Source organism: Zalophus californianus, chromosome 6 (assembly GCF_009762305.2).
Source record: "Zalophus californianus isolate mZalCal1 chromosome 6, mZalCal1.pri.v2, whole genome shotgun sequence".
Lineage (NCBI taxonomy): Eukaryota > Metazoa > Chordata > Mammalia > Carnivora > Otariidae > Zalophus > Zalophus californianus.
The window spans coordinates 61,648,144-61,675,978 of NC_045600.1; the positions used below are offsets into that span (position 1 = coordinate 61,648,144).

General features: G+C 39.8%; 1 protein-coding gene across 1 annotated transcript; it reads left to right on the forward strand.

Moving 5' to 3' along the window:
• Positions 1 to 227: 227 nt before the first annotated feature.
• SNX6 (sorting nexin 6) lies at positions 228 to 27,835 on the forward strand. Its single transcript, XM_035728234.1, has 8 exons — positions 228 to 548; positions 711 to 758; positions 13,912 to 14,016; positions 14,809 to 14,919; positions 17,631 to 17,752; positions 19,658 to 19,781; positions 25,277 to 25,372; positions 27,637 to 27,835. Exons 1-8 carry the CDS (start codon positions 300 to 302, stop codon positions 27,763 to 27,765), a joined length of 984 nt encoding a protein of 327 aa, XP_035584127.1. The 5' UTR covers positions 228 to 299; the 3' UTR covers positions 27,766 to 27,835.

Genomic DNA, 27,835 nt, shown 5'->3' on the forward strand with positions numbered 1-27,835 from the left:
ATAGTCCTCACCATTAGCGCCCTAAACCCTGAGGTTATTACCTCACCAACAGTAAAAAGCTGGATTACAGCTCACTGTGGGAAGGCCCTTACTTCCCACAATTTCTATGGGCAAAATATTAATTGTGTTTAATCATTGTGCGGCATAATACAAAGACTAGGCGATTTATTGTGGCTTCTGGAGGGCGTTTGTTTGGGTTTTTTCGCGGCAGCCCTCAGGGGAAGGAAACTGGACAGCTCCCCAGGTGGCATTCGGCCCCTTCCGGGTCAGAGCCGGCCAGCCGCGACCTGCCCGCAGCCATGTGGGTCTGGGCCTTCGGACCCTTTCCGACTGGGGTGCTCCAACGTCGGGCGGAGGGCCCTACCTTCCTTCTTCCTACAGCTTACCGCCCCCGGCCCCCCGCGCCAGGGCGGGGCGGGGCAGGCTGCCCCGAGACCCCGCCTCCTCCTGCCGCCACCAGCCCCGCCTCTCCCGCTGCTGCCGGCTCCCTCCGGCCCCGCGGTGCGGTGCGCGCCTGCGCCGGCCCTCGCCTTGGAGCAGCCATGATGGTGGGTGTTCTCAGCGGCGTCGAGCCCCGGGCGCGCGGTGGGGGCGACGGGCGCGGGGCGGGAGCGGGAGCGGGGGCCGCGCCGGCCTAGCGCTAATGTCTCCTTTTGTGTCTCCCCAACTCCATCTTCTCCCCTGGTGCGCCGGGCCCGGCAACCCCGCAGGAAGGCCTGGACGACGGCCCCGACTTCCTCTCGGAGGAGGACCGAGGAGTAAGTTCTGCTTCTTTCTCGCTCACGGGACCCTTCCGCCCAAGCCATCCCCTGGATGTGGTACCAGAAAGGGTCCCCGGTCGCGCGGCACCTTCTCCCCGGCGTCCTCCTTTCGGTTTCCTCGCTGCACCGCGCCCCGCCCTTTTGCAGCCGTTCCTCCCTCGGGGCCGCTCCGTTCTGATTTCCCGGGGACCCACGGCCGCTTTCTTGTCCCCCGCCCCGACTCGGGCCCCACTTTGGGCCTCCTCCCCCGCCCGGCTCGGGGCGCAGGTGGGAAAGGGAAGTGGAGGCCGGAGCTGGGTCCTTACCCCCCCACCCCCCGACACTTGGAGGGGCTATGAAAACCTATTCTCAGACCTTTGTGGCGGCACCCTCAGTTTTCTCGCGTTGTGGACCTCGAACCCGCTGCCGCCCACTCTTCTAACCTTCTAAAACATATAGTACAAGCTTTTTCTAAATTACCCCTTTGCAAGGAATTTTACAGTTGCCGAACCTTAACTCTTATCCAGTATCCTACCAGATTTTGCAAAGTGCTGGAAGCTCACGGTACCTTCACGTTTCTTAATGTCCAGAAAATACATCTTTTGCGGAGTTCCCTTGGTGATGGTTTGAGGCACTGCAGTTGGCTGCCACTTAAGAAAGGGCCTCCAGGCTCCGATTCCTCCCTGCCACTCTCTCCCCCTCTCCTCTATTTGCCTTGGCTGAAGGGGGGTAATCTGTATAGTGCCTTGTACAAGTGAGCACTTGAAAAATACTGATATATGATGATTGCAGCTTAGCAAGGTTCCTTGGGTCCATCACATTTAACAGCCTGCCCTTCAGTTTTCCATTTTACCTTTACTTATTCATGTTAGATCATGAGAGAGACACATCAGTTAGTCGATTTTTGGCAAGTGACAAAATATTGTTGTGGGATATTACTGCTTTTTAAATAAAAGAGGAGGCAATATTAACTGATGAGCTTTATAAAGTTTTCAGATGGTAAGAAGGATACAGAGGGGGCTGCGTACTTTTATAAGTGATGTTTTAATAAATTTCTCAGTTTACACAAATCATCATTTAGAATTTCTAGTTAGTGTGAAAGCATAGGATTTCTGGTTATTTCTATAAAGTTTAGGTTCTAATGAGTTTTAAAAAACTGTGTAGGTGTGTATATCTCTCTTTTCTGTGATAAGACCGTAGCGTTAGATGGCTACTAAAAGTTACGTTTTGGGGGGCGCCTGGGTGGCTCAGTTGGTTGGGCATCTGCCTTTGGCTTGGGTCATGATCGCAGCGTCCTGGGATCGAGCCCCGCCTAGGGCTCCCTGCTCAGCTGGGAGCCTGCTTCTCCCTTTGCCTGCTGCTCCCCCTGCTTGTGATCGCGCGCTCTCTCTCTCTCTCTGTCTCTCTCTCTGTGTCAAATAAATAAATAAAATCTTTAAAAAAAATTACGTTTTGGATTTTAAAATAGGGAAGCCAGTTAGAGTTGTGTAATGAAAGGAGATGAGTTGATTATAGTATAATTAAACTGATTTTTCTAAATATAAAGCAGTTGGCACTCTTTATTTAGATAACTTTGTCTCTAATTTTTGTGGTCTACCAGAAAAAGCAAACAGGATTTGCTTTCCTGTAAAATCTGAATAACGTTCAGTAAAAGTATTAATTTTTTGAGTATTTATTTTGATATGAAAAGCAGAGTATTTTCTGGTTAATATTTGCATTCATTGCTTTACGCCTTTGGTAAGATTTGTTTATGAAACTCGAAGCACTTATGTAATGTGTCCAAAAACTTTTTTCATGTATTACAAAATTAAAGGGAAAGGGAGACAAAGAGCATGCCTGATCAGGAGGAAATGGAAAAACCATTACCATGAATTTTTTTACAAAGCATTTAGACTGTCATAGTGAATATGTATATATGTCCAGTTCTTCCTTACTTTTTGTCCTGTGGAACTGGGTGAATCATAGTAATAATTATAGGTGGGCACTGTGTTAAGTACTGTATAAGCATTGTTTCATTATATCCTCTCATTATCCTCGTGAAACTTTTAGTATTCACCTTTTACAGATTAGAAATCTGAACCTTGGAGGACGCCTGGATGGCTCAGGTCATGATCCCAGGGTCCTGGGATCGAGCCTCGCATCGGGCTCCCTGCTCGGTGGGAAGCCTGCTTCTCCCTCTCCGACTCCCCCTTCTTGTGTTCCTGCTCTCACTATTTCTCTCTGTCAAATAAATAAATAAAATCTTTAAAAAAAAAATCTGAACCTTGGAGAAATTAAGTAAGCGGTGTAAGGTTCATACAACCAATGAGTGGTTGAAGTGGACTTTTTTTTTTTTAAGCTTTTTTTATTTATTTGAAAGAGAGAGACAGAGATAGCAAGAGAGAGCACAGGCAGGGAGAAGAGGAAGAAGCAGGCTCCCCACTGAGCAGGGAGCCCCATTTGGGGCTCGATCCCAGGACCCTGGGATCATGACCTGAGCTGAAGGCAGATGCTAAACCGACTGAGCCACCCAGACGCCCCTGAGAAGTGGACTTTAAACTAAACCATGGTTCTGATATCAGAGCCAGTACATGTATTTCTCAAAGTGACCCTGAAACATTTGCTTCAGAATCACCTGTGATGTTTGGAAAACAAAAGTTTCTGGGTTGTGCCCTAGGAAATCAGATTCTCCTGAAGTAGGGAGAAGGACAGATAACTACTTCTTTTTTTAATACTTTTTTTTCTTCTTTTTTTAAATCCAGTGTAATTGCCATACACTACTTTTTCAACAAGCACCCTGAAGTTTGATTATAGCTGCACAGTTATCCTGCTGTCCATCATTTCAGGAACAGAAATATTTGGCCTGTTTAAATTTCCTTATATTGTGTTTGTTCTGAAATAGACTGCCATAATTAGAACTTTTAGACATTGTACTTTTAGTTCAGGTTATCTTGTTCAGCCTTTTAAGAAACTCTTGAGAGAGAAAAAGCAGGAAGTGCGTGTATCAATAGGAATTTTTATATAAATCACAGATGCAGAAATAATTGTAAGCATTTCATACAGAGCAGCAAGTAAGCAAAATTAAAGTCAGTATTTTTAAATACATTCTTAAGCAGCCTTAAATTTTCATCATGATTTTTGGAACAGAAGAGAATCTTACAGCCTTAAAAAAATATTGTGAAAAACTTAAAAAGCAGGCTTTAAGAAATACACAGTATTGAAAATTACTGGCCACTCTTCAGCCGTACCTCTACATAATAGGCTTTTTTCTTCCCCAAAATGAAGGACAGTAACATATTATTTAGTAAACAAATGAGCCCTTTGAACTGGACACATTTTGCTCTGATGTGCTTGTTAAATAAGAGCCGTGGGTGCCAGTGTGTTGGCATAATTCTCTTAGCATTTGATTTTAATTCTAAATAATATGTTTATTGTTTTCAAAATTACTTCAGGTGGAGTAACTACACCTGTCCTGGACTCCTAACCTTGCTCCTCCCTCTCTATTCCTTATCTTTGTCATGTTATCATTTTCCAGTCGTGCAAGCAAGAAACCTCTGAATTGTCCTATCAGAATAGTCACTGAGGCCAGTTAATTTCTTTTTTTTTTATGGTTTTATTTATTTATTTGTCAGAGAGAGAAAGAGCACAAGCAGAGGGAGTGGCAGGCAGAGGGAGAAGCGGGCTCCCCGCCGAGCAAAGAGCCTAATGCGGGACTTGATCCCAGGACCTTGGGATCATGAACTGAGCAGGAGGCAGACACTTAACCGACCCAGGCGTCCCTGAGGCCAGTTAATTTCATCTCAAAAATGTTGTTTATCCTGTCGTTATTTGTACAGCCCCACTTGTCCTTGCTATTTCTTGCCTGGATTGTAGTAGTGCCTGTCATTGGTCTGTGTCTCCTGTCTACCTTCCAATCCAGGCTTCACATTATTTAAAGTTACCTAACTTTAAATGACTAAATCATATAACGACACTAGTCGAAAGTATTTTCTTGGACCCAGTTCTTCTTGCAGGAAGGTTCAAACTCCTTGGGCTAGCATTAAACACCGTTCGTGACACTTTCGGGCTGGCTTCATTTCTCAGTATATCTTTCCTGCTAGACATATTCTAGTCTGCTTGTCATTGCCCAGGCACTTTAATGTCTGCTTTATGCATGCTTATTAATGTGGTAGAGTGCTTTTTTTCTCACCTTTTTTTTTCGATTTGAAATTTATTTTTGAAGACGTGGCCAGATGTTTGCATTTTCTTTTGTACCTACACAGCATTTAGTTTGAGCATGTTCCAAATTTATTGATAGTTATTTTAGATAAAAATGTGACACCGATTATGTTGGCGGAGGATGAGAAGATGAATGTTGGCAAAGGAAAAATGGGAAGTTCCTACCCTAAAACCATCACAGTGTAGTGACAGACTTAGATAAAGTGCCATGGGAGTACAAAGGAGGGAGGGAGTGTTTGCCTTTGGGAGAAGGGGAAGTAGTGAAGACATTGATAGAGCTACATACCTATGTAGCATTTACTGTGGGCCAGGTACTTTCCGTATATTAACTCAGTTCTCAAAACCCTGTTAAGTAGCTGCTACTATTCTAGTTTGGAAAGAAGAACTGAGGTTCAGAGAAATTAAATAACTTGCCCAAGGTTATAACAGCTAGTATGAGCTGGTTTCAGACTCAGGCAGTCTAGCTCCAGGTCTGGCACTCTTAACCACTGTGCTATCACCTAAGTGAGCTAAGCCTTAAATATTGACCAGGAATTTTGTAGCCTCTCAGGGAAGGGGAAGGCTTGCCAGCAGAGTGGAGAGCCTGGGTAGGTAATTTGGTTTCACCTGGAGCACTTGTTCTCACAGGAAGCAGGGGTAGATAATGGTTAGTACAGATGAGTGTAAAGTGCATAATAATTAAGATTCTAGGCAGTGGGAAGTCCTTGGGGATTTTAAGCTGGTAAAGACCTATGCCCAGATGAAAATAGCATTGTAGATTACTCTGATGTCCAGATGAAAAATAATGAAGGTATAACTAAGCAGTGGAAGAGAGGATGAAAGAAGGGACATATTAAAGAGATGTTGAGGAGATAGAATTGACAGGGTATAGTGACTGTATAAGTACTTGGGCTGGGCAGAGGAGAAGGAGAAAATGAGGAATGCAGGAGAGAAGAACAGAGTTCGGTAGGTAATATGTTTGGTTTCATATATGTTGGATTTGAAGTACCTATAAGGTATCTTCTAATCCCTTTCCTGCCAAAGATCTGTAAGGGTGAGGATTGTGTCTTTTCACTGCTCTGTCCCTAGCTCCTAGGACAGTGATTTGCACATTGAAAGCACTCAGTTGTTTAATAAGTGAATACTTCTGGGTGGATATGTCTAGTTGGTACCGTGAAAGTATGATTGGGAATTTAAAATAAGAGGTCTGAGCTGATGATAAATATTTAGGAGTTACAGTCGAGAATGGCTGAGATTGCCCAGGCTAGATAGCACCTGTGGAAACCAACATTTAAGGGAAGAAATAGATCGATTGACAGGGTTGAGAGAGGTAGGAGGGATATGAGAGAAGTCCCCAGAAGTTGAGAGTTTAAAGGAATTAGTGATCACCAAGGCAAAACACTGCAGAGAGGTCAAGAACACTAAAAAGTTACTGGATTTGGAAATTAGGTATTCGGTGTGTACAGGGTTTGTGAGACCGAGTCTAACCTTGACTAGAAGAGCAGTGTCTGAGCAGGTCGTGAAGCAGACAGCACAATTAAATGCTCAGGTGGACAGATGGACACTGCTTATGAAAAAGTGGAAAGGATGATGAGGTTAGATTTATTTGTAGGAGAGTTTATTGATAGGTCTGAGGGAAAAACAGCTGCTAGTGTTCGTTTCTTCGGGATGTGGGAAACCAGGTCACTTGTTGAGAGTGGGGATGGAAATGTAGAGGATTGAGGTAGTAAAAGTTTGGAGTAGGAGCTGAAGGGAATCGGAAGGGGAGCCGAGCAGATCTACTCAGGAGTGTCAAGTGGTTTTAAGAGCCGAATGCAATTTGAAGACCATTAATTTGTAGTAGACCAGTATAAACAGTTGTGACTTTTCTCTAGCCACACCGGCACCTCAGAAAGCAAAGGTGATTGTTGAATTGAGTGTGGGAATTTGCAAACCAAGTATGGCAAAAAAAGCAACGAGAGTTGATGGGACCAGGAAGAAAGATATTGGAGTGACATGTCATGCAGTGGAGTGGAAGAGGAGGGAAGCAGAGAGGGTAACAGACTGCAGACATACGGAAAGGTCACAGAACAGGAGGTATTGATAAGGTTAAATTGTACACAGAGTACAGTTGGTGAGGAAAAAATGAATGAGAAGTACTTAATTTTGTGTTTTATTACATAAAGTTGATTGTCTCCCTCACTACCGATTTCTTGAAGGCAAGGCTTTTTGTTCACCCAAGACAGTTGTTTGAAATCTATTAAAACAAGATGAAAAATTGATTATTTGGTTAAAAGTACTAGGGAGTAGGTTCCTAGGTGGCACAGTTGTTTAAGTGCCTGGCTCTTGATTTTGGTTCTGGTCATGATCTCAGGGTCGTGAGATCCAGCCCCCATCGGGCTCCGCACTCAGTGAGGAGTCTGCAGGAGATTTTCACCCTCTCCCTCTGTCCCACCCCCCACTCATGCTCTCTCCCTCTCTCAGATAAGTGGATAAATTTTTTTTTTAAGTTTATTAAAGGGATGCCTGGGTGATTCAGTCAGTTAAGCGGCTGCCTTTGGCTCAGGTCATGATCCCAGGGTCCTGGGATCGAGTCTCACATCGGGCTCCTTGCTCAGTGGGGAGCCTGCTTCTCCCTCTGCCTGCCACTCCCACTGCTTGTGCTCTCCCTCTCTCTCTTTCTCTCTGACAAATAGATATCTTTTAAAAAGAAGTTTATTAAATAAATGCACATTAGTATATTGTCTAAAGAGTAAAGTGTTATATTTGTACTACCAGTAATATTAACTTTGACTTGGAGGGAATGCAGAAGTGGACACCATTAGTACTACCCTAGTAATGTTTAATTGTGTCTGATACGGTATGTGAGAGGAAATCTGGTTGCAACTGCCAGTTTTGACTTTCTCTAGCCACACTCAGCAGCTCAAAGTGTAAAAGCAGAGAGCTGATGGTTGGATTAATACCAATTACGAGAATTTGTAAGCTGGGTATGGCAAAAGAGCAGTGGGAGTTGTGACACTGGCAAGAAAGGCATTGGATAGGGCTCCTGGATGGCTCAAGTCAGTCAAGCGCCTAACTCTTGATTTCAGGTCAGGTCATGATCTCAGGGTCCTGAGATCCAGCCCCACCTTGGGCTCTGCACTCGGTGGGGAGTCTGCTTCTCCCTTTCCCTCTGCCCCCTCCTGTGCACGTGCTTGTGCTCTCTCTCTCTCTAAAGTAAATAAGTACATCTTAAAAAAAAAAAAAAGGCGTAGGAGTGACATATCATGTGACCCTAGTAATGTTTTGTTGTTTCTGGTGTAGTATATGAGAGGAAATCTGGTTGCAAATGCCAGTTTCCAGAAAATATATATATAATCAACCATGGATTTGACTGCTCAGTATCAGACCTACAATAATAATAGAAATGATATATTACAGGACTTCCAAAATCATATCTGGGCTAGGAGTTAAACATTTAAAATTTGGCCTGAATTAGTGAGCCTGATGGAATTTACTTCTGTCTGTCTCAGAGGTTTTCCATTGATTGTACTATAATTACAGTTTCTTAGCCCAGTTATGATTACCACCTTTCTACCCTTCTTTTCATTCAGTACGTACTTATTGAAGTCTGCCACTGGGAATATAGCAATGAACAAAACAAAAATCTATGTCCTCACAAAACTGACATTCTAGTTAGGGAGAACTATTAAAAAAATAAAATATAGTAGATGGTAAATAAGTGATATGAAAAAAATGAGGGAGGGATAAGGATTGTTTGGGAGTGGAGAGAAGTTGAGCTGTAGCAGTCTTAGGGTTGCCAGGAAAGACCTTCCTAAGAAGGTGACGTTTTGGTAAATACTTGAAGGAAATAAAGGAGTGAGTCATGCAGATAGATAGCTGGGGGCAGAATATTCCAGGTAGGGGGGACAGTAAGTGCAAAAACTGCTGAGGTGGCAGCATGCCCCAGTGTTTAAGGTTCAACAAGGAGGCCATATGCAGGTTTACAGTGAGCCAGAGGAATAGTAGATTAGCCTGAGAGATGATGTCAAATACAGATTTTGTAGGGCCTGGGAGACCCCTGTAAGGACTTTGGCTTTTCTACAAGCGGGGACCCCTTAGATTTTGAGCAGAGGAATGATTTTTAGTTTAATGGGATCTGGTAGCTCTGTAAGGAATAGATTGAAGAGGGTAAAGGGTAGAAACAAGACACCAATTGGGAGGCTATTGCAATAGAGTCATTTTCCTTTCTTCCTCCATCCATCCACTTATCTCTGTACATTTGCTTTTTCAGAGAGCACAAGGGGAGGGGAGTGCAGAGGGACAAGCAGACTCCCCGCTTGGCGGCTCACACTCAATCCCAGGACCCTGGGATCATGACCTGAGCTAAAGTCAGACACCCAACCAACTGAGCCACCTAGGCACCCCTAAATTATCTTTATAATATTATGTATTTATGTTGCTTAATCCATTTTTCCTGCCAAGTCTTTCTCTTGACCTTGACACAGATGTTTAACCTAGTCAGTCTCTGACAAAAAGAATACAAAGTTTATCAGCCCAGATAAGGATTAAACCAGTGAATGTCATCTAATGAGAATTTCTTCACACCGACCCCACTAGTTTCAGTCAATTAAATGTTGATGAATCACAAGTTGTTTGCTTTCATTTCCCATTAATAAAAACTCTCTAACATTATTAACTTTAAAGAAAGAAGAAAATATGCCTGAAAAATCTTGTGTGCATTTTATGTAATTAACATTAAATTTGCAATATGATACTTCATCAAATCTAAGGCACAATTGTTTGGAAGGTATACTTTATGTACCACCAAGAAAGAAAAAACATTTTCAGTTAAACTGAAATTTGTCATCAGTTGCAAGGCATTCCTATTTCAAATGTTAAAATATGCAAAATATGCATCTGGAATTGATGAAATATAGCGGATTAGCTTGCACTGGAAATTTTATATTTGTGTGGGGGATGATTTCATTTTATTGGCTGGCTTTTCCATTATACATCTTAGTTATTAGAAACAGGACTTTAAAAAAAACGCTAATGTGTGTGAAGCAAATCTTACTGCCAAACAAAATAATTTCCTTATGTCTCCTTTTCTCTGTAAGCTCAGGAAATGGAAAAAAAAAAATTGAGGTGTGAAGTGTATACCAGAACTGACTATAGAAAGATGCAATATTGGGATGAACACCACTTCAGCTGATATTTTGAATTTACTATGAAATATAAAGGAGTCACAATCTCACCACCAGCATTTTGCTGTGACCGTATTTATGATTCATGCACTTTTCCTGAGATCAATTCTAGAACAAAGTTTCTAAAAGAATGAAAAAGACAAATGATAGATTGGATTGTGGCCATTAAGGCAATATGTGAATGGCTACAAGCTTTAATAAGGCATACAAAAGAGAATTTACCGAAGAGGTGGAAAATAAAGAAGTAGAAATGTAAAAGTAAAGAAGGAACTCCTGGAGATGATTGTGGTTATGATCACAGGGATGTAATCTGTGTATTTTTCAAAAGTCTTCAAACTGTATACTTAAAATCTGCATCTCAGTGTACATAAGGTATACCTAAAAAGAATCCAAGAACAAAAGCAGTAAAATACATAAGAATGAAAAGTTACAATTTTTAAAAAAAGCCAAGTGTCACACTATCAGAAAAAGGGGAGGGTGTGTTTGATATACAGGGATAAGGAAATAGAAGAAAGAAATAATAATTTGGAATAATCTTAAATAGGAAGATGAATAAGTTACTCAAATGTAGAAATCCTGAAAAGTGTGTTTCCACATTGATAATGCAACAGTTAAAATAAATAAGAAAATAAAAACGTACATAGAGATATGAAATCCGGCAACACTTTTATATAACCATTAAAAAAATATTGGAGCACCTGGGTGGCTTAGTCGGTTGAGCGTCTGTCTTCGGCTCAGGTCATGATCCCAGGGTCCTAGGATCAAGGCCCACGTCGGGCTCCCTGCTCCGCGGGAGGCCTGCTTCTCCCTCTCCCACTCCTCCTGCTTGTGTTCCTGCTCTTGCTGTGTCTTTCTCTGTCAAATAAATAAATAAAATATTAAAAAAAAATAATATATTAACAATTGAGATGAAGTTTTGACAGAATATAAAGACAAAGCAACCCTGAAAATCTAGGTTAGAGTTCCCAAACACAGTTTTTAAGGCTTTTTCCCTGAAGATTTTTAAAAATTTTATTTTATTTGAATTCAATTAATTAACATACAGTATATCATTAGTTTCAGAGGTAGAGTTCAGTTATTCATCAGTTGCGTATAGCTCCCAGTGCACATTACATCACTTGCCCTCCTTAATGCCCATCACCCAGTTACTCCATCCCCCCTCCCACCCCCCCTCCAGCAACCCTCAGTTTGTTTTCTGTAGTTAAGAGTCTCTGAAGATTGTTATGATAAGTCTGTGGTAGGGTCTGGGGTTCTGTATTTTTAACAAGCACCCAGGGGGTGCCTAGATGGCTCAGTTGGTTCAAGTGTCTGCCTTCAGCTCAGGTCATGATCTCGGTCCTGGGATTGAGCCCCGAGTCTGGCTCCTTGCTCAGCAGGGAGCCTGCTTCTCCCTCTGCCTGCCACTCCTGCTTATGCTCACTCTCTGTGACAAATAAATAAAATCTTAAAAAAAAAAAAGGGTTTATTAGAGCGCGTGCACACGTGCGAGCAGGAGAAGGGGCAGAGGGAGAGGAGGAGAGAGAATCCTCTATACAGAGCAAGTAGTGGGGCTTGATCTCACCTCCCTGAGATCATGACCTGAGCTGAAATCAAGAGTGAGATGATTACCAACTGCCCTACCCAGGTGCCCCCATATATGCATTTTTAAATATATGACAGAGCAGAGATTATAAACAATTTTGCTTCCAGCATTTTTTCCATTTACATTGTAATTAAAATTTGAAATGCTAATGACAGGACACCAGGGTGGCTCAGTTGGTTAAGCATCTGCCTTTGGTTGGGGTCATGATCTCAGGGTCCTGGGATCAAGTTCTGCGTTGAGCTCCTTGCTTGGCGGGGAGCCTGCTTGTCCCTCTGCCTGCAACTCCCCCTGTTCATGCTCGCTCACACACTCACTCTCTGACAAATAATTAAATCTTTAAAAAAAAATGAAATGCTAATGACTGTGAGATTCCCAAAATTAAGTCCTGGGTTTTACAACTACAGTATTTGAAGTAAGCTAGGTAGTAATTAGGCTTTAACTATTTCATATTTTTGCAACTGGCTAAGACTTTATTGTCATCTTATAGTGTATTTGATTTTTTTTAATAAGTCTCCAAATTAGTCAAAACATTTTAGAATGTATATTTGTTTATTTTTTTTTAATTATTTATTTGACAGAGACAGCGAGAGAAGGAACACAAGCAGGGGGAGTGGGAAAGGGAGAAGCAGGCTCCTGCAGAGCAGGGAGCCTGATGTGGGGCTCGATCCCAGGACCCTGGGATCATGACCTGAGCTGAAGGCAGATGCTTAACTGACTGAGCCACCCAGGTGCCCCTAGAATGTGTATTTGTTTAAAGGGAAGAAAAATTGATGAAATTTAAGAATTATAAAATAGAATTAATGGTAAGCATTGTAAAGTAGAGGGGCATCTGGCTGGCTCAGTCAGTGGAGCATGTGACTCTTAATCTCGGGGCTGTGAGTTTGAGCCCCACATTGGGTGTAGAGTTTATTTAATAAAAAAGAATTATAAGTAGAGAAGTCTTCTCATAGACAAGTAAATGAAAGCACTAAATAGAACGTAGTCAATTCTTTGAACGTAGTAAAGCTTGTAGAGTAAAATGTGAGATTTAATTCATATCACAGGTGGTAGTTGAGTATTTACTATATGTTACCATTTTTCTTAGCACTTTACATATGTTATATGTAATATATTTATATTTAATAGTTTCATTGTTTATTCCTGAATTAAGCAACAGAGTTAAAATTATTAGCCAATATTCTTTTCATTATTTTGCTTGTTGTAAAAGGTAGATACTTTCCTGGGCACCTGGATGGCTCAGTCAGTTAAGCATCTGCCTTCGGCTCAGGTCATAATCCCAGAGTCCTTGGATTGAGCCCCACATCAGGCTCCCTGCTCAACAGGGAGTCTGCTTCTCCCCCTGCCCCTCACCCCACTCGCATGCTCTCTCTCTGTCTCACAAATAAATAAAATCTTAAAAAAAAGAAGAAGAAAAGGTAGATACTTTCCTTAATTTTACAGCACTTGAACTTTAATGGACCATCTTCTTGGAAGTTAGTTTATGTATTTTTTTCAAACAAAAAGTCTCACGTATTTATTATAACTGAACCAACCAACTGGTGCAGAAGCGTAGTAACAGAGAAGAATCATTTCCCTGATAAAACATGTCTATTGCTCAGGTTGTAGTGATGTTACAGAGTGATAGGATAGGAGTATGTGACCATGCAGCATAAATATGTGTGCCATCCATGTGCTGTTCCTTATAGACCAGCTTGGTTCTTTTCCAGTGCCTCCTCTTGAAGCTGTACCTGATTTTGGTACCAGTTTTCATCTGAATCTACTGGGGAATGGGACAATTATGCTTTTGTTTCTTGGTCAGAAATTGCTTGATGGGTCTTGTGAGAAGATCCAAATCAGAGTATTAACGTGCAGAGTTGGGATTCAAACCCAGGCCATTCAAGCTCCTAGGTTAGGGAGCCTTCCAGACTTCCCTGCTGTCATCCATGGTGAGGAACAGTCAACCACACACACCATGATGGCAGAGAAATAGGAGAGAGAAAAAACAGTTCACTTTTTGACTGAAATTATAATGAATCATGGTTAGCACATCGACTCATACAAAGCATAGTTGAAATGTATAGAATGAAAATTAAGATAATGACATATCCAAAGCACCTGCCTCCCAAAATATATATGAGGTTTAAATGAACTTTTAGATTTAAGATTCTTGTTATTTTTGTTTTGTTTTGCATTATCTTAATGTCTGAGAAAAGAATGAAATTCTATATAAGTCCACAGAATTTTTCATTAAGGTATTATCTTTTTCTAGCTTAAAGCAATAAATGTAGATCTTCAAAGTGATGCTGCTCTGCAAGTGGACATTTCTGATGCTCTTAGTGAGAGAGATAAAGTAAAATTCACTGTTCATACAAAGGTAAATGTGATTTTGTACTTGTATTATTAATAGCTATTTATTGTGCAAAAGTTACATATGTAATATACTGACTGGAACTTTGGTTTTGAACAAATTAGAAAGAAACCATATTTTAGTTTATAATTCACTGCTTTTATTTTAACAGTTTTAGGGAATGTACCTTTTTTAATATGCTTTTTAAACGTTAACATTAGAGAATTAGTCACAGAACCTAGATGTAATGCAAAGTTAATTTTCTCTAGACTTATTAACGTGTTTCAGTATTCTTGTTTTCAATTTTGTTTTGTTCTTTCAGTTAATTATATTACTGTCTTAGAGGGCATTTGGGTGGCTTAGTTGGTTAAAGCCTCCAACTCTTGATTTCGGCTCAGGTCATGATCTCAGGCTTGTCCCTCTCCCCCCACTGACCTTCCTCTCTTTCTCTCTCTCTCTCTCAAATAAATAGAATCTGTAAAACTAAATAAATTACTGTCTTAAAAATTATTTTCTTCTTGGATTTTAGTTCTCAAGCACATTTTCAGATCTTAGATTTATTTTCCTTTGAGTAGTTGAGTTTGATATATATTAATAACTTTTAAGTAATGGTAGCAGTACAATATAATAAGAGGCTGTCAACTTACTTTCTTAAAGATCCCAGGATAATTTTTTCTGGGTGTCTCAGAGTTTTCATAATAGAGTTTAAAAGTACTGATAATCATTCATATAAGACTAAGAAAATAAGATTAAAAATGTTTATTAAAAGCTTTTTAGTGTAATTTTGATTTTTCTTCAAGAGAATCTCTATCTTTGCAGAGTTCATTGCCAAATTTTAAACAAAATGAGTTTTCTGTTGTTCGACAACATGAGGAATTTATCTGGCTTCATGATTCCTTCGTTGAAAATGAAGACTATGCGGGTTACATTGTAAGTGTTGGGAAAATGGGATTAAAACCCATTTTAATCCCATTTTCTAGGAACTTTTTAGATACTTTGTTATGTGTTAAATCTTGTTTAGCATTTTAGTGAACTGGTGTGATTTTTAAAAATTGTGAGTTACAAAACGCAATTGACTGCCACCTTTTATCCTGAATTATCTAGTTTGAGAGTGTGGAGATATGGATATCTTACGCTCCTTCATTTAAACTTAAATTCTTACTGTTTATTGGAATTGAAATGGACTTTTCCTAGAGATTAAGGGGATGTTATAAACCATACCCATTTTGAACCCTTAGGTAGACAGATATTTAGAGTTGGAGGGTTCCTTAAGAAGTTATCTAATCTCAGTATGCATCAGGTATTGTGCCTCAGCTGTTGACCACAGTCAGATTCCTGAAATTTAGTTTCATTTGATCTCCTTGAAATCATCCTGAACTGATTCTATCTCCATCCTTATGGCCACTCCTTCTCAGTCATTTGTTTTTTCTTTGTAAAACTCAGAATTTGGTGGACAGCTGGCAGTGCATTCTTTTTTTTCTTTCTTTCTTTTTTCTTTCAAAAAAATTACCAGTTTATATAAAGAATCAACACAGGAACAGCCAAAAGGAAGAGATGCATAGGACAAGGTACAGGGAGAGGGGGTTGGTGCAGAACTTTCTGTAGGTGTACCACCTTCCACCTTCCAGCATGTCAGTGTCTTCGCCAACCTGGAAGCTCCTTCTCTTCCCATCTTATTTCCACCTTTTCTTCCTCATCTTGTCTAATTCTTTATTTTTTGTTTTAATTTTATTTTATTATGTTATGTTAGTCACCATTCATTACATCACTAGTTTTTGATGTAGTGTTCCATGATTCATTGTTTGCGTATAACACCCAGTGCTCCATTCAATACGTGCCCTCCTGAATACCCATCACTGGTCTAACCCATCCCCCACCCCCCCTCCTCTAAAACCCTCAGTTTGTTTCTCAGTACGTAGTCTCTCATGGTTCGTCTCCCCCTCCAATTCCCCCCCCTTCATTTTTCCCTTCCTACTATCTTCTCTTTTTTTTATCTTAACATATAATGTATTATTTGTTTCAGAGGTACAGGTCTGTACATAATTCACAGTGCTCACCTAATGGCATTTTCTTACTACCATGTCCTTCTACACACTAAACACTCCTCAAAGATCAAGACCATATCTTATTTAGGGACGCCTGCGTGGCTCAGTTGGTTGAGCCCCTGCCTTCAGCTCAGGTCATGATCCCAGGGTCCTGGGATCAAGTTCCTCATCGGGCTCCTTGCTCATCAGGGAGCCTGCTTCTCCCTCTGCCTGCAGCTCCCCCTGCTTGTGCTCTCTCTGACAAATATAATCTTTAAAAAAAAAAAAAAGGCCATGTCTTATTTATCTTTATATGCACATTGTTCAGCATCATTCCTGGCACATAGTAGATGTGGTGTATGGGCATCCATGAATGTGTGCTCAGCTGTACTTGATGCTTCCTTCCCTGTGGCTTTCCTCAAGTATAACCTTTTTCTTGTATTCATTCTTTAGCTTTCCCCTACTTATCTGTTCTTCCTCTTATCTTCTTGCTTTCTTTACTTGCCATCATTTCCCCTTAACAGTTCTTACTTCTAGGCCCTTCCTCTTAAGATAAACTTTTTCTTTATCCTTCCTTTGAATGATACATCTCTTCTAGATCTTATATTTTTATTTCAGGTGACTGTTTACTTACCCACTGTGAGTGAATAGAATGATGTTAGTCATTAATCCCTGTCTTGTTCTCTTGGTTTTAAGTCAGTGCTTTCTTCTTCTGATAACACTCCTCCAATTCAGGAACGCTTTTTAACATTCCTTGCTGGATCATACTCTTGGCATTCATGAATTTTAAAAACATAGAATAGCATAAAGCTACTGTGAATTCCTTAATTAAAAAATATATTTGTATTTAATCAAACCATGTACATCCTTCTGAAAAATGGTATGCATCTTCTTTTAGTGTATAGTCAGAGCTTAATGCGCATATACATTTGAGGACTCTAAGTTGCCACATAGGAATCTGCAGATTAAAGTTTGGAAACTAGTGTTCTTATACTAGAAAATAGTGCTCTGCTGTATTTCTTCCTTGGCACAAAGGACCTAATCAAATTCTCTATCCTGGGGCACCTGGGTGGCTCAGATGGTTAAGCGTCTGCCTTCGGCTCAGGTCATGATCACAGAGTCCTGGGATCGAGCCCCGCATCGGGCTCCTGGCTCAGCGGGGAGCCTGCTTCTCCCTCTGCCTCTCTCCCTGCTCATGCTCTCTCTCTCTCTCTCTGTATCTCTGTGTCTCAAATGAATAAAAAAAAAAAAAAAAAAAAATTTTCTGTATCCTGAATTGGGATATTCCTGGTGTCGTGTTCATTCAGGATGTCTTTAGCTCTCCCAGATAAAGTCTTTTATGGTGGCAGTAGTATAACTGCTGTGAAAAAGAAAATAGTCTTTAAATTAGTGACTTGTGGGCACCTGGGTGACTCAGTTGGTTAAGCAACTGCCTTCGGCTCAGGTCATCAACCTGGAGTCCCTGGATTGAGTCCCGCATCGGGCTCCCTGCTCAGCGAGGAGTCTGCTTCTCCCTCTGACCCTCCTCCCTCTCATGTGCTCTCTCTAATTTTCTCTCTCAAATAAATAAATAAAATCTTTAAAAATAAATAATTAAGTGACTTGGTTCTCTTACAGATCCCACCAGCACCACCAAGACCTGATTTTGATGCTTCAAGGGAAAAACTGCAGAAGCTTGGAGAAGGAGAAGGGTCCATGACTAAGGAAGAATTCACAAAGATGAAACAGGAACTGGAAGCGTATGTGATTTTTGTTGTTGCTCTTGTTAATTGTGCTTGTTTTAATGCCTTTTTCTGTGCTCTCTGGTATCCCATCCTTTTAATCATTTCACCACAGTGACCCTTTCTGAAAGATGCAGGTTTAAGCCAAACAACCAGTTTTAATGATCATGATCAGAGCCTACAGGAAAATTATAGAATAATTGTCTGTATTGTAAAATTCTTTAACGTTTTAAATAGACTCTGAAAATTGAAAACAGAGGTTCCAAAACTTTATTAAAAAATAGTAGAAAGGGAAATACGACTTTTTAAAGCAGAATGTAACTTGTTTTATTTTTTATTTACAAGGTTTTAGTCATTGCCAACCTAGTTTTCTTTTTTTGATATGTGCATACCACCCTAACTTCTGTTTCTCATAGAAATATGCACTGAGCAATTCTTCATATATTATTTTCTTTTTTAAAAAATGTGTGTGTGTGTGTGTGTGTAATTTTTACCTTCTTTTTTTCTGTCTCTGGCTTCTGGCTGAAGGGAAAAGAATAGGAACAAAGTAACAAGAGAATAGTCTTTAAAATGTTATTCAATGATTATTAGTTTCACATATACTAGAAATGTATTAAATCCTTGAAAAAATTTGAGATAGTTTCTATTTTATTTTTAGCATACTTGCTAAAAATACCAAATCTTTCCCCTTTTACTAGACATATGAATAATTTTAGATTTGCAGTATATTGTTTTTCTGTATTTTGGGAGCTATACAAAGAAATAACTTTCCTTGTATCATCATCACTTCCATCACTCTTTTTCTGGCCATTTCTCCTCTTCATGCATTTCCTTTTCTTCACTTAGTTTCAGCTTTTAAGCGTCTATCCACATGGCGACTAGACCCCTCTTCAGAATGCTAAACTCATTTGACAAGATAAATTAGCAAAGTGGATCTTTTTTGTCAAAGTGTAAGGTGCCAGGTATTTTAAGATTTTTGTCCATGCTGGGTGCAAGCAATAGCCTGAGAGCAGACAGAAGTCTATACTTTTATAGTTATAAGACTGAAAACTGGAAATTAGCAGAGCACATTAATATTAAAGAATCTGTGGTTTTCCAGTGGCCCTGATCATGATTCTTTTGTGGTCTGGTTAGGGGTTGGATAACAGAGAACCTTGGGTTTATTCTACTGCTACCTCCATCCTCTGCATCCTTCTTTTTTGTCTTCACTGAATGACTACCCTCACAGAGATCAAACTTCTCCCAACATTGGTCCTGCTGGTTTGCTGGTATGTAAAATTTATCCTCCTTGCACGTAGTTGAAGCAAGAATATTGGGCCTTTTCCTTGAGTGTTTCTTTTTTTCAAACTGACATGTATTACTATATGATCGCTGTGATTCACTGATGATATTAAAATATTTTAAACAGTTTTTCAATGTAATGACAAAAATTAGTCTCTCTGCAGTATGCTTTTTTCTTGTGTGTTTGGGTCATTAGATGAAAATAATTATTAATGTCAAAAATATGTTTACTGAGGTTTGGGTTTGTTTTTTTTTTTATAAAAGTGTTTAAATGCAGTAATTATCTAGAAATTGAGTCATAAAGATTATATTGAATAACTTGTAGTATACGTTCTCTGGAGTTGAAAACGAACCCCTCTATAGTTACTTTAACATCAACTTGCATAGGAAGAAAGGTTCATAAAACCTAAAAATATTAACATTTAAATACAATAAATACTATTAACTAGCATGAAGCCTTTTCAGAGCTGGGTTTTATATATTTTATTAACAGTTCAACTAAAACCTTTGCTTACGTGGATTATATCTTTATATCTTTAATTTTGCTTTTAGTATAATTCAGAGCATTTGTTGAAAAAATTGTTGCAGATGATTTTCTAGTTGATGCAGTGTTTTACCTTTAATTTTGTGTATTGTTTCTAGTGAATATTTGGCAATATTCAAGAAGACTGTTGCAATGCATGAAGTGTTCCTATGTCGTGTGGCAGCACATCCTATTTTGAGAAAAGATTTAAATTTTCATGTCTTCTTGGAATATAATCAAGATGTGAGTATTGATTAAAGTAGTGATCAAAGTTTATTTTTAGAGTTACTGGGAAAGGCAGGGAATAGTTAGATGACCCTTTTTTGTAACATTCTTATATTTCAAGGCAGTTTAAAATGATACTTTTGTAGTGGTAATACGGTATTTCAGTAGAACTTGAGATTAGTTGAAGAAATGAGGGAAAATCATGTTACTACATGGGATATTGATTTTCATCCTGAATTGTGAACTTTTTAAGAAACACGGTTATCAACTTGATTGTTTCTTAAATTTGAGTTTGGAGTCCTCTGAAGCCTTATGGGGAATCCCAATGAGATGTTTGAGCTAAAGAATTCCAGATTACTTTTGGGTTAATCATTAAGTTTTGATCTGTTTAACTGACCTTCTTCAGTGCGATTGCTCCTAATCTTCCTCCCTCCCTGCCTGAAAACTGTTACAGTGCAAATAGAAAAATTGATGCAATTGAGCTTTAAAGATTTCTTCATTTGTAGTACTGGCAAAAAAAATTTTAATGGGTGGGCAATACAGATCTTGGGATTTATATTCGGATGACAAGATTAACTCATAATTTTAGCAAAAAAACAAATGTAGCATAGTGCTAATTTGTTTACAAGTTAACATCAAGATCAAAGAATTTTGTATATATAAATTTGTCATTCTGGTTTGGTTTTAGTAGACATGACAATGATGACAAAATGTCCTAAGTCTAGCAGTAGAGAGAACACATTTTTTTAAAAGGGTATGAAGTAACTCAAGATCACAGAAACATAGCACTTAAGCATGGGTACTTTCACAAGCATAAATGTGGTATGTGATACTGGCATGTGGTCGTTTGTAACTAGGAATTAATTGTAAAGAATGCTGGCTATATCATGAATTATAAGAAGTGAAAACAATTCGTGAGTAGGGTTACCAAAGAACACATGATATAGAATGCTGTCATCAGTTTTACCCTTTATGTGTTTGTTTTTCCTCAACCTTGTTCGTGGCCTGGGCCAGAACCTTAATAATAATTGGTAGAGCAGCATAGGTATGTATACAGTGAGGCGTGTTATTGGTTCAAGGCGACTTGTGCTAGAGGAGCCTCGTGCTCCACGTACTGTAGCCCATTGCCAAATTCCTTAGTGCTATCTGAAATTACATCTGTATTTTTTTTTATTTTATTTTTTACACTTTTTTTTTTAAGATTTTTTTATTTATTTATTTGACAGAGAGAAACACAGCGAGAGAGGGAACACAAGCAGAGAGAGTGGGAGAGGGAGAAGCAGGCTTCTGGCCAAGCAGGGAGCCCAGTGCGGGGCTTGATCCCAGGACCCTGGGACCATGACCTGAACCAAAGGCAGATGCTTAACGACTGAGCCACCCAGGCGCCCCATATCTGTATTTTTTTTTTTTTTTTAAGATTTATTTATTTGAGAGAGAGAGAGAGCAGATGCACGAGCAGGGAGTGGGGAGGGGCAGAGGGAGAGGAAGAGACTCTCAAGCAGATCTTGTCACGGGGCTCAGTCCCAGGACCCTGAGATCACGACCTGAGCCGAAATCAAGAGTCACACACTTAACCGACTGAGCCACCCTGGCGCCCCATTATGTATCTGTATTTAAAAAATTTGTATATTTATTATTTGTCTCCTTCTGCTAAAATATAAGCTCTCTGGAAGCAAGGCTTTAATTTTTCACCATTGTATCCTTAGTACTTTAGAATAGTGGCTGACAATTAAGATGTAAAATAAGTATTTGTTAAAATGGTAAGTGAATGAGGGGCACCTGAGTGGCTAGTTGGTTAAGCCTCTGCTTTCGGCTCCTGTCATGATTCCAAGGTCCTGGGATCAAGTCCTGCATCGGGCTCCCTGCTCAGTGGGGAGCCTGCTTCTCCCTCTGCCTCTGCCACTCCCCCTCCTTGTGCTCTCTCACTCTCGCTCTATCAATAAATAAAATTTTTTAAAAAAGTAAGTGAATGATTTTTAATTGTTTAGATCAGCTTTATAAATAGCTTTCAGAAATCTTAGGGTTTCATAAGTTTTCTCCCATCAACGTACATTTTTCTTCTTCCCAAACTAATATATGCTCAATAGAGATAATGATGTGGTGCATTATAATAACCCTTTTATGTCAGCATATGGTGTTTTGGAGAAACTCTAAAAAGACAGGAAAGTGTTTTGCAAATATTCTGTACAAATTAATGGCGGGACACCTGGGTGGTGCAGTTAGTTAAGCACCTGACTCTTGATTTCGGCTCAGGTCATGATCTCAGGATGGTAAGATCGAGCCTCGCATCAGGCTCTGCACTCAGCATGGAGTCTGCCTAAGAGTCTCCCTCTGCGCCCCCCCCCCCGACGCTCACGTGTTTTCTTTCTCTCAAATAAACCCTTCTAAAATATATAATTAATTAATAGCAAGTACATTAATAGGTTATTGCAGATTATAGGCCCAAAACTAAAAAGTTTCTCTCAATCTTGTTCTGATGATGTTTCTCAGATCTTTACTCACTTCACTGGGGCAGGAAAAGCAATCTGTATGTGCTATTTTGTTATCTAAGTTTCAGAGGGTCATGGGACTGATGAGCTGTTGAAGTAGGGCTAGGGTGCTTGAAGTCTAAAAAGGCCATGGGGCGTTTGGGAGGCCTAGAAAAGCTTGTTCTAGCGTTCAGTTGTGTGAGAAGTAGTCACTGTTGTAAGCCTTTAGTGTTGCTTTACTTAGGTAGCTATATACCTTCTCTGTTTCTACTAGGTATAGTCTGAGTCTGCTTAACAGTAGATTAAATATTTAACCTAATTAATTCCCTTGGGGCACCTGGGTGGCTCAGTCGGTTAAACAGCTGCCTTCAGTTCGGGTCATGATCCCAGGGTCCTGGGATCGAGTCCCACACCCGGCTCCCTGCTTGGCGGGAAGCCTGCTTCTACCTCTCCCACTGCCTGCCACTCTGCCTCCTTGTGCTCTCTATCTCTCTGTCAAATAAATAAATAAAATCTTAAAAAAAAACACCCTAATGTCCCTTCAATTCTTGCTACCTTATCAGTGGCCACACCCAGGACCCTATCTCTTATCTGAGTTCTTAAACTCTAGTATTAAGAGACTCCAAACATTGACAACTAGACTCCAAACATAGACAACTCTCTTTTTCCCTACTCCTATTTTGGTTGTTCTTTAACTCACTGGTACATCTAGACCCTTGACCTCTCCAGCATTTTGACCCTGTTAGAAGCTCTTTTGTCTTTACTTATTTCTCATCTAGTCTAGATTGCCTGCTCCATCATTTATAACAAGGTTATGACTTTAGACAGCTCTCTCCCATTTTCCATAAAAGCTCATTTCAACTTTCAGCAGTTCCTTTAGATGAAAAAATGACCTTGTTCAGTGGGAAGTGGAAGCTAGTCAGAAATCAAATCCTACAACTCTATGTGTCTCCCACAACTCTCAATCACCATGGCAGCCATGATCATGTTTTAGCTTTTTTTTTTTTTTTTAACTTCTTCCTTTCTAATCTGGATACCCTTTTAATTTCTTTTGCTTGCCTAACTGTCCTGGCTAGGACCTCCAGTACTATGTAAAATAGAAATGACAAGACCAGACATCTTTGTTTTGTCTCTGATCTTAGGGGGAAAGCATTCATTGTTTCACTGTTAAGTATGATGTTAGCTGTGGGGTTTTCTTTTTTTTTTTTTAAGATTTTATTTATTTATTTGAGAGAGAGAATGAGAGACAGAGAGCACGAGAGGGAAGAGGGTCAGAGGGAGAAGCGGACCCCCGCTGAGCAGGGAGCCTGACGCGGGACTCGATCCCGGGACTCCAGGATCATGACCTGAGCCGAAGGCAGTCGCTGAACCGACTGAGCCACCCAGGCGCCCAGCTGTAGGGTTTTCGTTGATGCTCTTTATCAAGTTGAAGTTCCCTTCTGTTCCTAGTTTGTTGAGTATTTTTGTTATGAAAAAGTATAGCTATTAAGATGATGTGGTTTTGTCCTTTATTCTGTTAACATGATGTATCACATTGTGCCTTTCCATTTTGATGAAGATACTTTCTAGCTCTCCTGGATCCCACGTACTTCTACATCTTTGGGATCTCTTCTGAGTTTTCTTAACTCTGAACATTGTGAAACCCTGTAAGGGTATTGAGTAAGGAGGAGATGCTCAAAATTTGATTTTGGAAGTCATCAACAAAATGGATTGAATTGAGGAAATGAGAGATGTTAACTAGTAGTCCAGTATAGTAGTTAGGCAAGAAATAATGAGGTTTTTCACTAGGACAGTGGGAAAGAAAGGGACAGATTTCAGGATTTGATGGTAGAATTTGAGCTGTCAGAGACAAGAAGTTGTAGATTATTTCAAGATTTTTAATGAGAGGTGGGGGGCTTAAGGGAATATGTTGGAGAGACTGGTTGGATGGAGGGACCATGGATAGGGAACCAAGAAGAAAAATTTGGAGATGAGATTAGATTATAATGAATACTGTCTTAGTCTAATGTGGATTTAGCAGAATCTCCATATAAGGATGTAATATAGGCAATTGGAAATAGGGTCTGAGGTTCAGAAAGAGCTTAGGGGTAGTGATCATGATTTGTGAATCATTTACATAATGGTGAACATTGAAGCCATGGCAGTAGATACGGAAATTAGATGGGATGTTCCATTATGGGACACCCTGATGCAGCAAGTGGTAAAGTCAAAGAGTTGGCTGCTTCTCAGTTTTGCCTTTAGATAACCATTCTTGCCATCTGGAGTCACCTTTTGTGTCCCTTATGGTATAAGTTGCTGATCCCCAAAACAGGACAAGACATGATATTTGTATGAGTTCAGAGTGAAGAATTTGCAGAATATGGGGCGCCTGGGTGGCTCAGTAGGATAAGCATCTGCCTTCGGCTCAGGTCATGATCCCTGAGTCCCGGGATCAAGTCCACATCAGGCTCCCTGCTCAGCGGGGAGTCTGCTTCTTCCTCTGCCTCTCACCCCGCTCATTCTCTCTCATTCTCTCTTAAATAAGATAAATAAAATCTTACCAAAAAAAGGATTTGCAGAATGTATTTTCAAAGCTTTTACAGAGTCTTATGATGGTGTATTAGACTCCAATAAATTTTACATCTTTAAAGGAACTCGTGGATTATTTTTTAGTTGTCTTTATATATATAATTACTATATATGTGATGAGAAGGCTACTTGCAATGGGATTTTTAAAGGAACTCCTGGATTAAATTTTTAGTTGCCTTTATATATTACTATATATGTGATGAGAAGGCTACTTGCAATGGGATTATCAAATATACATATCAAATTTGAGATACCTAGGCATTATTGTACATCACCTGAATCTAAATCTTTGAGAGAGGCCAGCCTCCTCTTTAATACACTAAAGTTTGAAAGTCACTGATACACATGATATTGCCACTTTATTTTAAAAACCAGGATCCTTTTGTGGTTGCCATTTTGATGTCAGAGAATAAAAGAGGCATTACTTTCCATTTGTAATCTAAAAAAATTGCCAACTTAAGTTTACCTTTCTTTCAGCTGAGTGTGAGAGGAAAAAATAAAAAAGAGAAACTTGAAGATTTCTTTAAAAACATGGTAAAATCAGCAGATGGAGTAATTGTTTCAGGCGTAAAGGTAAGCTTTTATTTGATTAACAGAGGTATTTGTTTGAGAATCTACTTCTTTTAAGAAGATAGATTGAGATTTCAGATGTGCAGATGACTTATTACAGTAAAAGAGAATTTGGACAGTAGAATGCTTAGGCCTGGGAATCTGGGCCCCCTGCCCTTGATTCTATTCTTTAGAGAACTTCCTTCTCCCAGGGGTGAGGTCTGTAGGTACAAGGGGATTTGTGCATACCCCTTCCCTCCAAGCTAGACCATGCTTTAGGGGTCTGGAATTCCATATTTCCTTGCCCAAATCTGAAGCCTCCTTCCAACTTTTTCTCTTCTGTGGGCCTCTTCCCTGAATTCATCCTCCAGTGTGTGCATTCATGGGTGGTCAAGGGTGACCATGGAACAGCTGGGGAGAGGGAGGGCACAGGGGAGAAGATCAGTGTGCAGGATAGAATATCCGTTTATATACACACATGAGGTTTCTCTAGGTGCCTTACAGAGCTGCAGGATAGGGCACGAAAGAGGTTCTGCCTCCATTTGTACACTTGCCCTCGGCCTTACAAATGTTAGGGGCAGCATCGGGCTCCCTGCTCGGCGGGAAGTCTGCTTCTCCCTCTCCCACTCCTCCTGCCTGTGTTCCCTCTCTCGCTGTCTCTCTCTGTCAAATAAATAAAATCTTTAAAAAGGGGGGGGCACACTTGGGTTCAGATCTGGAGTTAGAAGAGCTCCTTTGAGGTTTTAGTTTTGTTGTGGGGCGCCTGGCTGGCTCAGTTAGTAGAGCATGTGACTCTTGATCTCAGAGTCGTGAATTGAAGCCCCACATTGCACGTAGAGCTTACAAATAAATAAATAACAGGCATATTTAAAACTAAAAGAAATAAATACATAGCACCTAAGTATTTCTTAATGATGTTCTAAAAATGGTACAAGAATTGATTTATCTGAAGATTCTTACCATTAAAAGAGGAAAGTGTTTATATTACATTATCAAGCAGGTACTAAGAAAGAGATAAATAATGCTGCTTTGTCATCATTGCCTTTTTTTTTTTTAAGATTTTATTTATTTATCTGACAGACACAGCGAGAGAGGGAACACAAGCAGGGGGAGTGGGAGAGGGAGAAGCAGGCTTCCCACTGAGCAGGGAGCCCGATGTGGGGCTCGATCCCAGGACCCTGGGATCATGACCTGAGCCGAAGGCAGACACTTAATGACCGAGCCACCCAGGCGCCCCCATCATTGCCTATTTTTATAGATACATCTACAGTAAAACTTAGGTAGGAAGAAGTACTATTTATTTGATTTATACTTTGGTTTTTCAGAGACAGGTCAGCTGGTATGTTGACAGCGCATATGCCATGGCTACTTTCTAATAAGAACTCCACTTCCTTCCATTTTGATGCTACTTATGCATTAATATTGAACATTTTTCTTAGCATTAGGCCACTATATGGATTATGATTTTGGTAAAGTAGTAACATTTTTGAATATTTACAATGTGGTGTTTGTTAATCCACATTTTGTTTACTCTTCAACCTTACAAGTTGGATAGTTTTATCCCCATTTTAACAGTTAAAAAAATTGGTACACATGAATTACAAATTTTAAAGGACATTTTGTTAGTACTGACTCTTCTTTCCCATTCTGTTGATGTGGATTTGAATTACATCATTTTAGCTGGTGCTTTTTCAAAAAATGATTGCTGTTTTAGAAAGGAGGAAAGCACTTTTAATAATTTTTATTTTTAATGCGTATCTAGCTTTGTTTCAAAAAAGATACAATAATTGCTCCCAGAAAGCTAGTTTGGCCATGTTTCCCCAAAGCAATCAGAGAGGGCTGTAATGGCAAAGGCCTCACAGCCTTTAGGAATGACTCATAGAATACATAGTAGACCAAGAGAAATAGATCCAGACTTGTCTATCAGAATTTTTTTCTTCTCAAAAGCAATTGATTACTCCCCCCTGGCAGCAGTATATTTGTTGGAGAGGCTGGACTGTAGACACAGAGCACGAGTAGGAACATATTTCAGAGTACAACATGTGAACGTGAACCATTATGGAAGGATCTAAGCTTTCAACTGCAAAACCATTGCAGATTTTTTCCTGGATAGGTAGAAGTGCATGTCTGTATAAAGTCTGAATTTGTTGGTGAAATCATTAGAACATCTGATTATTAGAGGATAGCTGTGCTGTTTTACTGATCTTTTATGATTATAATGGTAAAGTGATTTATGTATTACACTAAAGTAAATAAGTGAAAAATTATATTTTCTTTTGACCCTATAGGATGTAGATGATTTCTTTGAGCATGAACGAACATTCCTTTTAGAATATCATAACCGAGTTAAGGATGCATCTGCTAAATCTGATAGGATGACAAGATCCCACAAAAGTAAGGTTTTTCTCTGCGGCTAAAGCTTACATTTTTTAATGGAATAATTATAAAGCTATTATGTTACTTATAGTTTATAAAAGTCTGCTATAG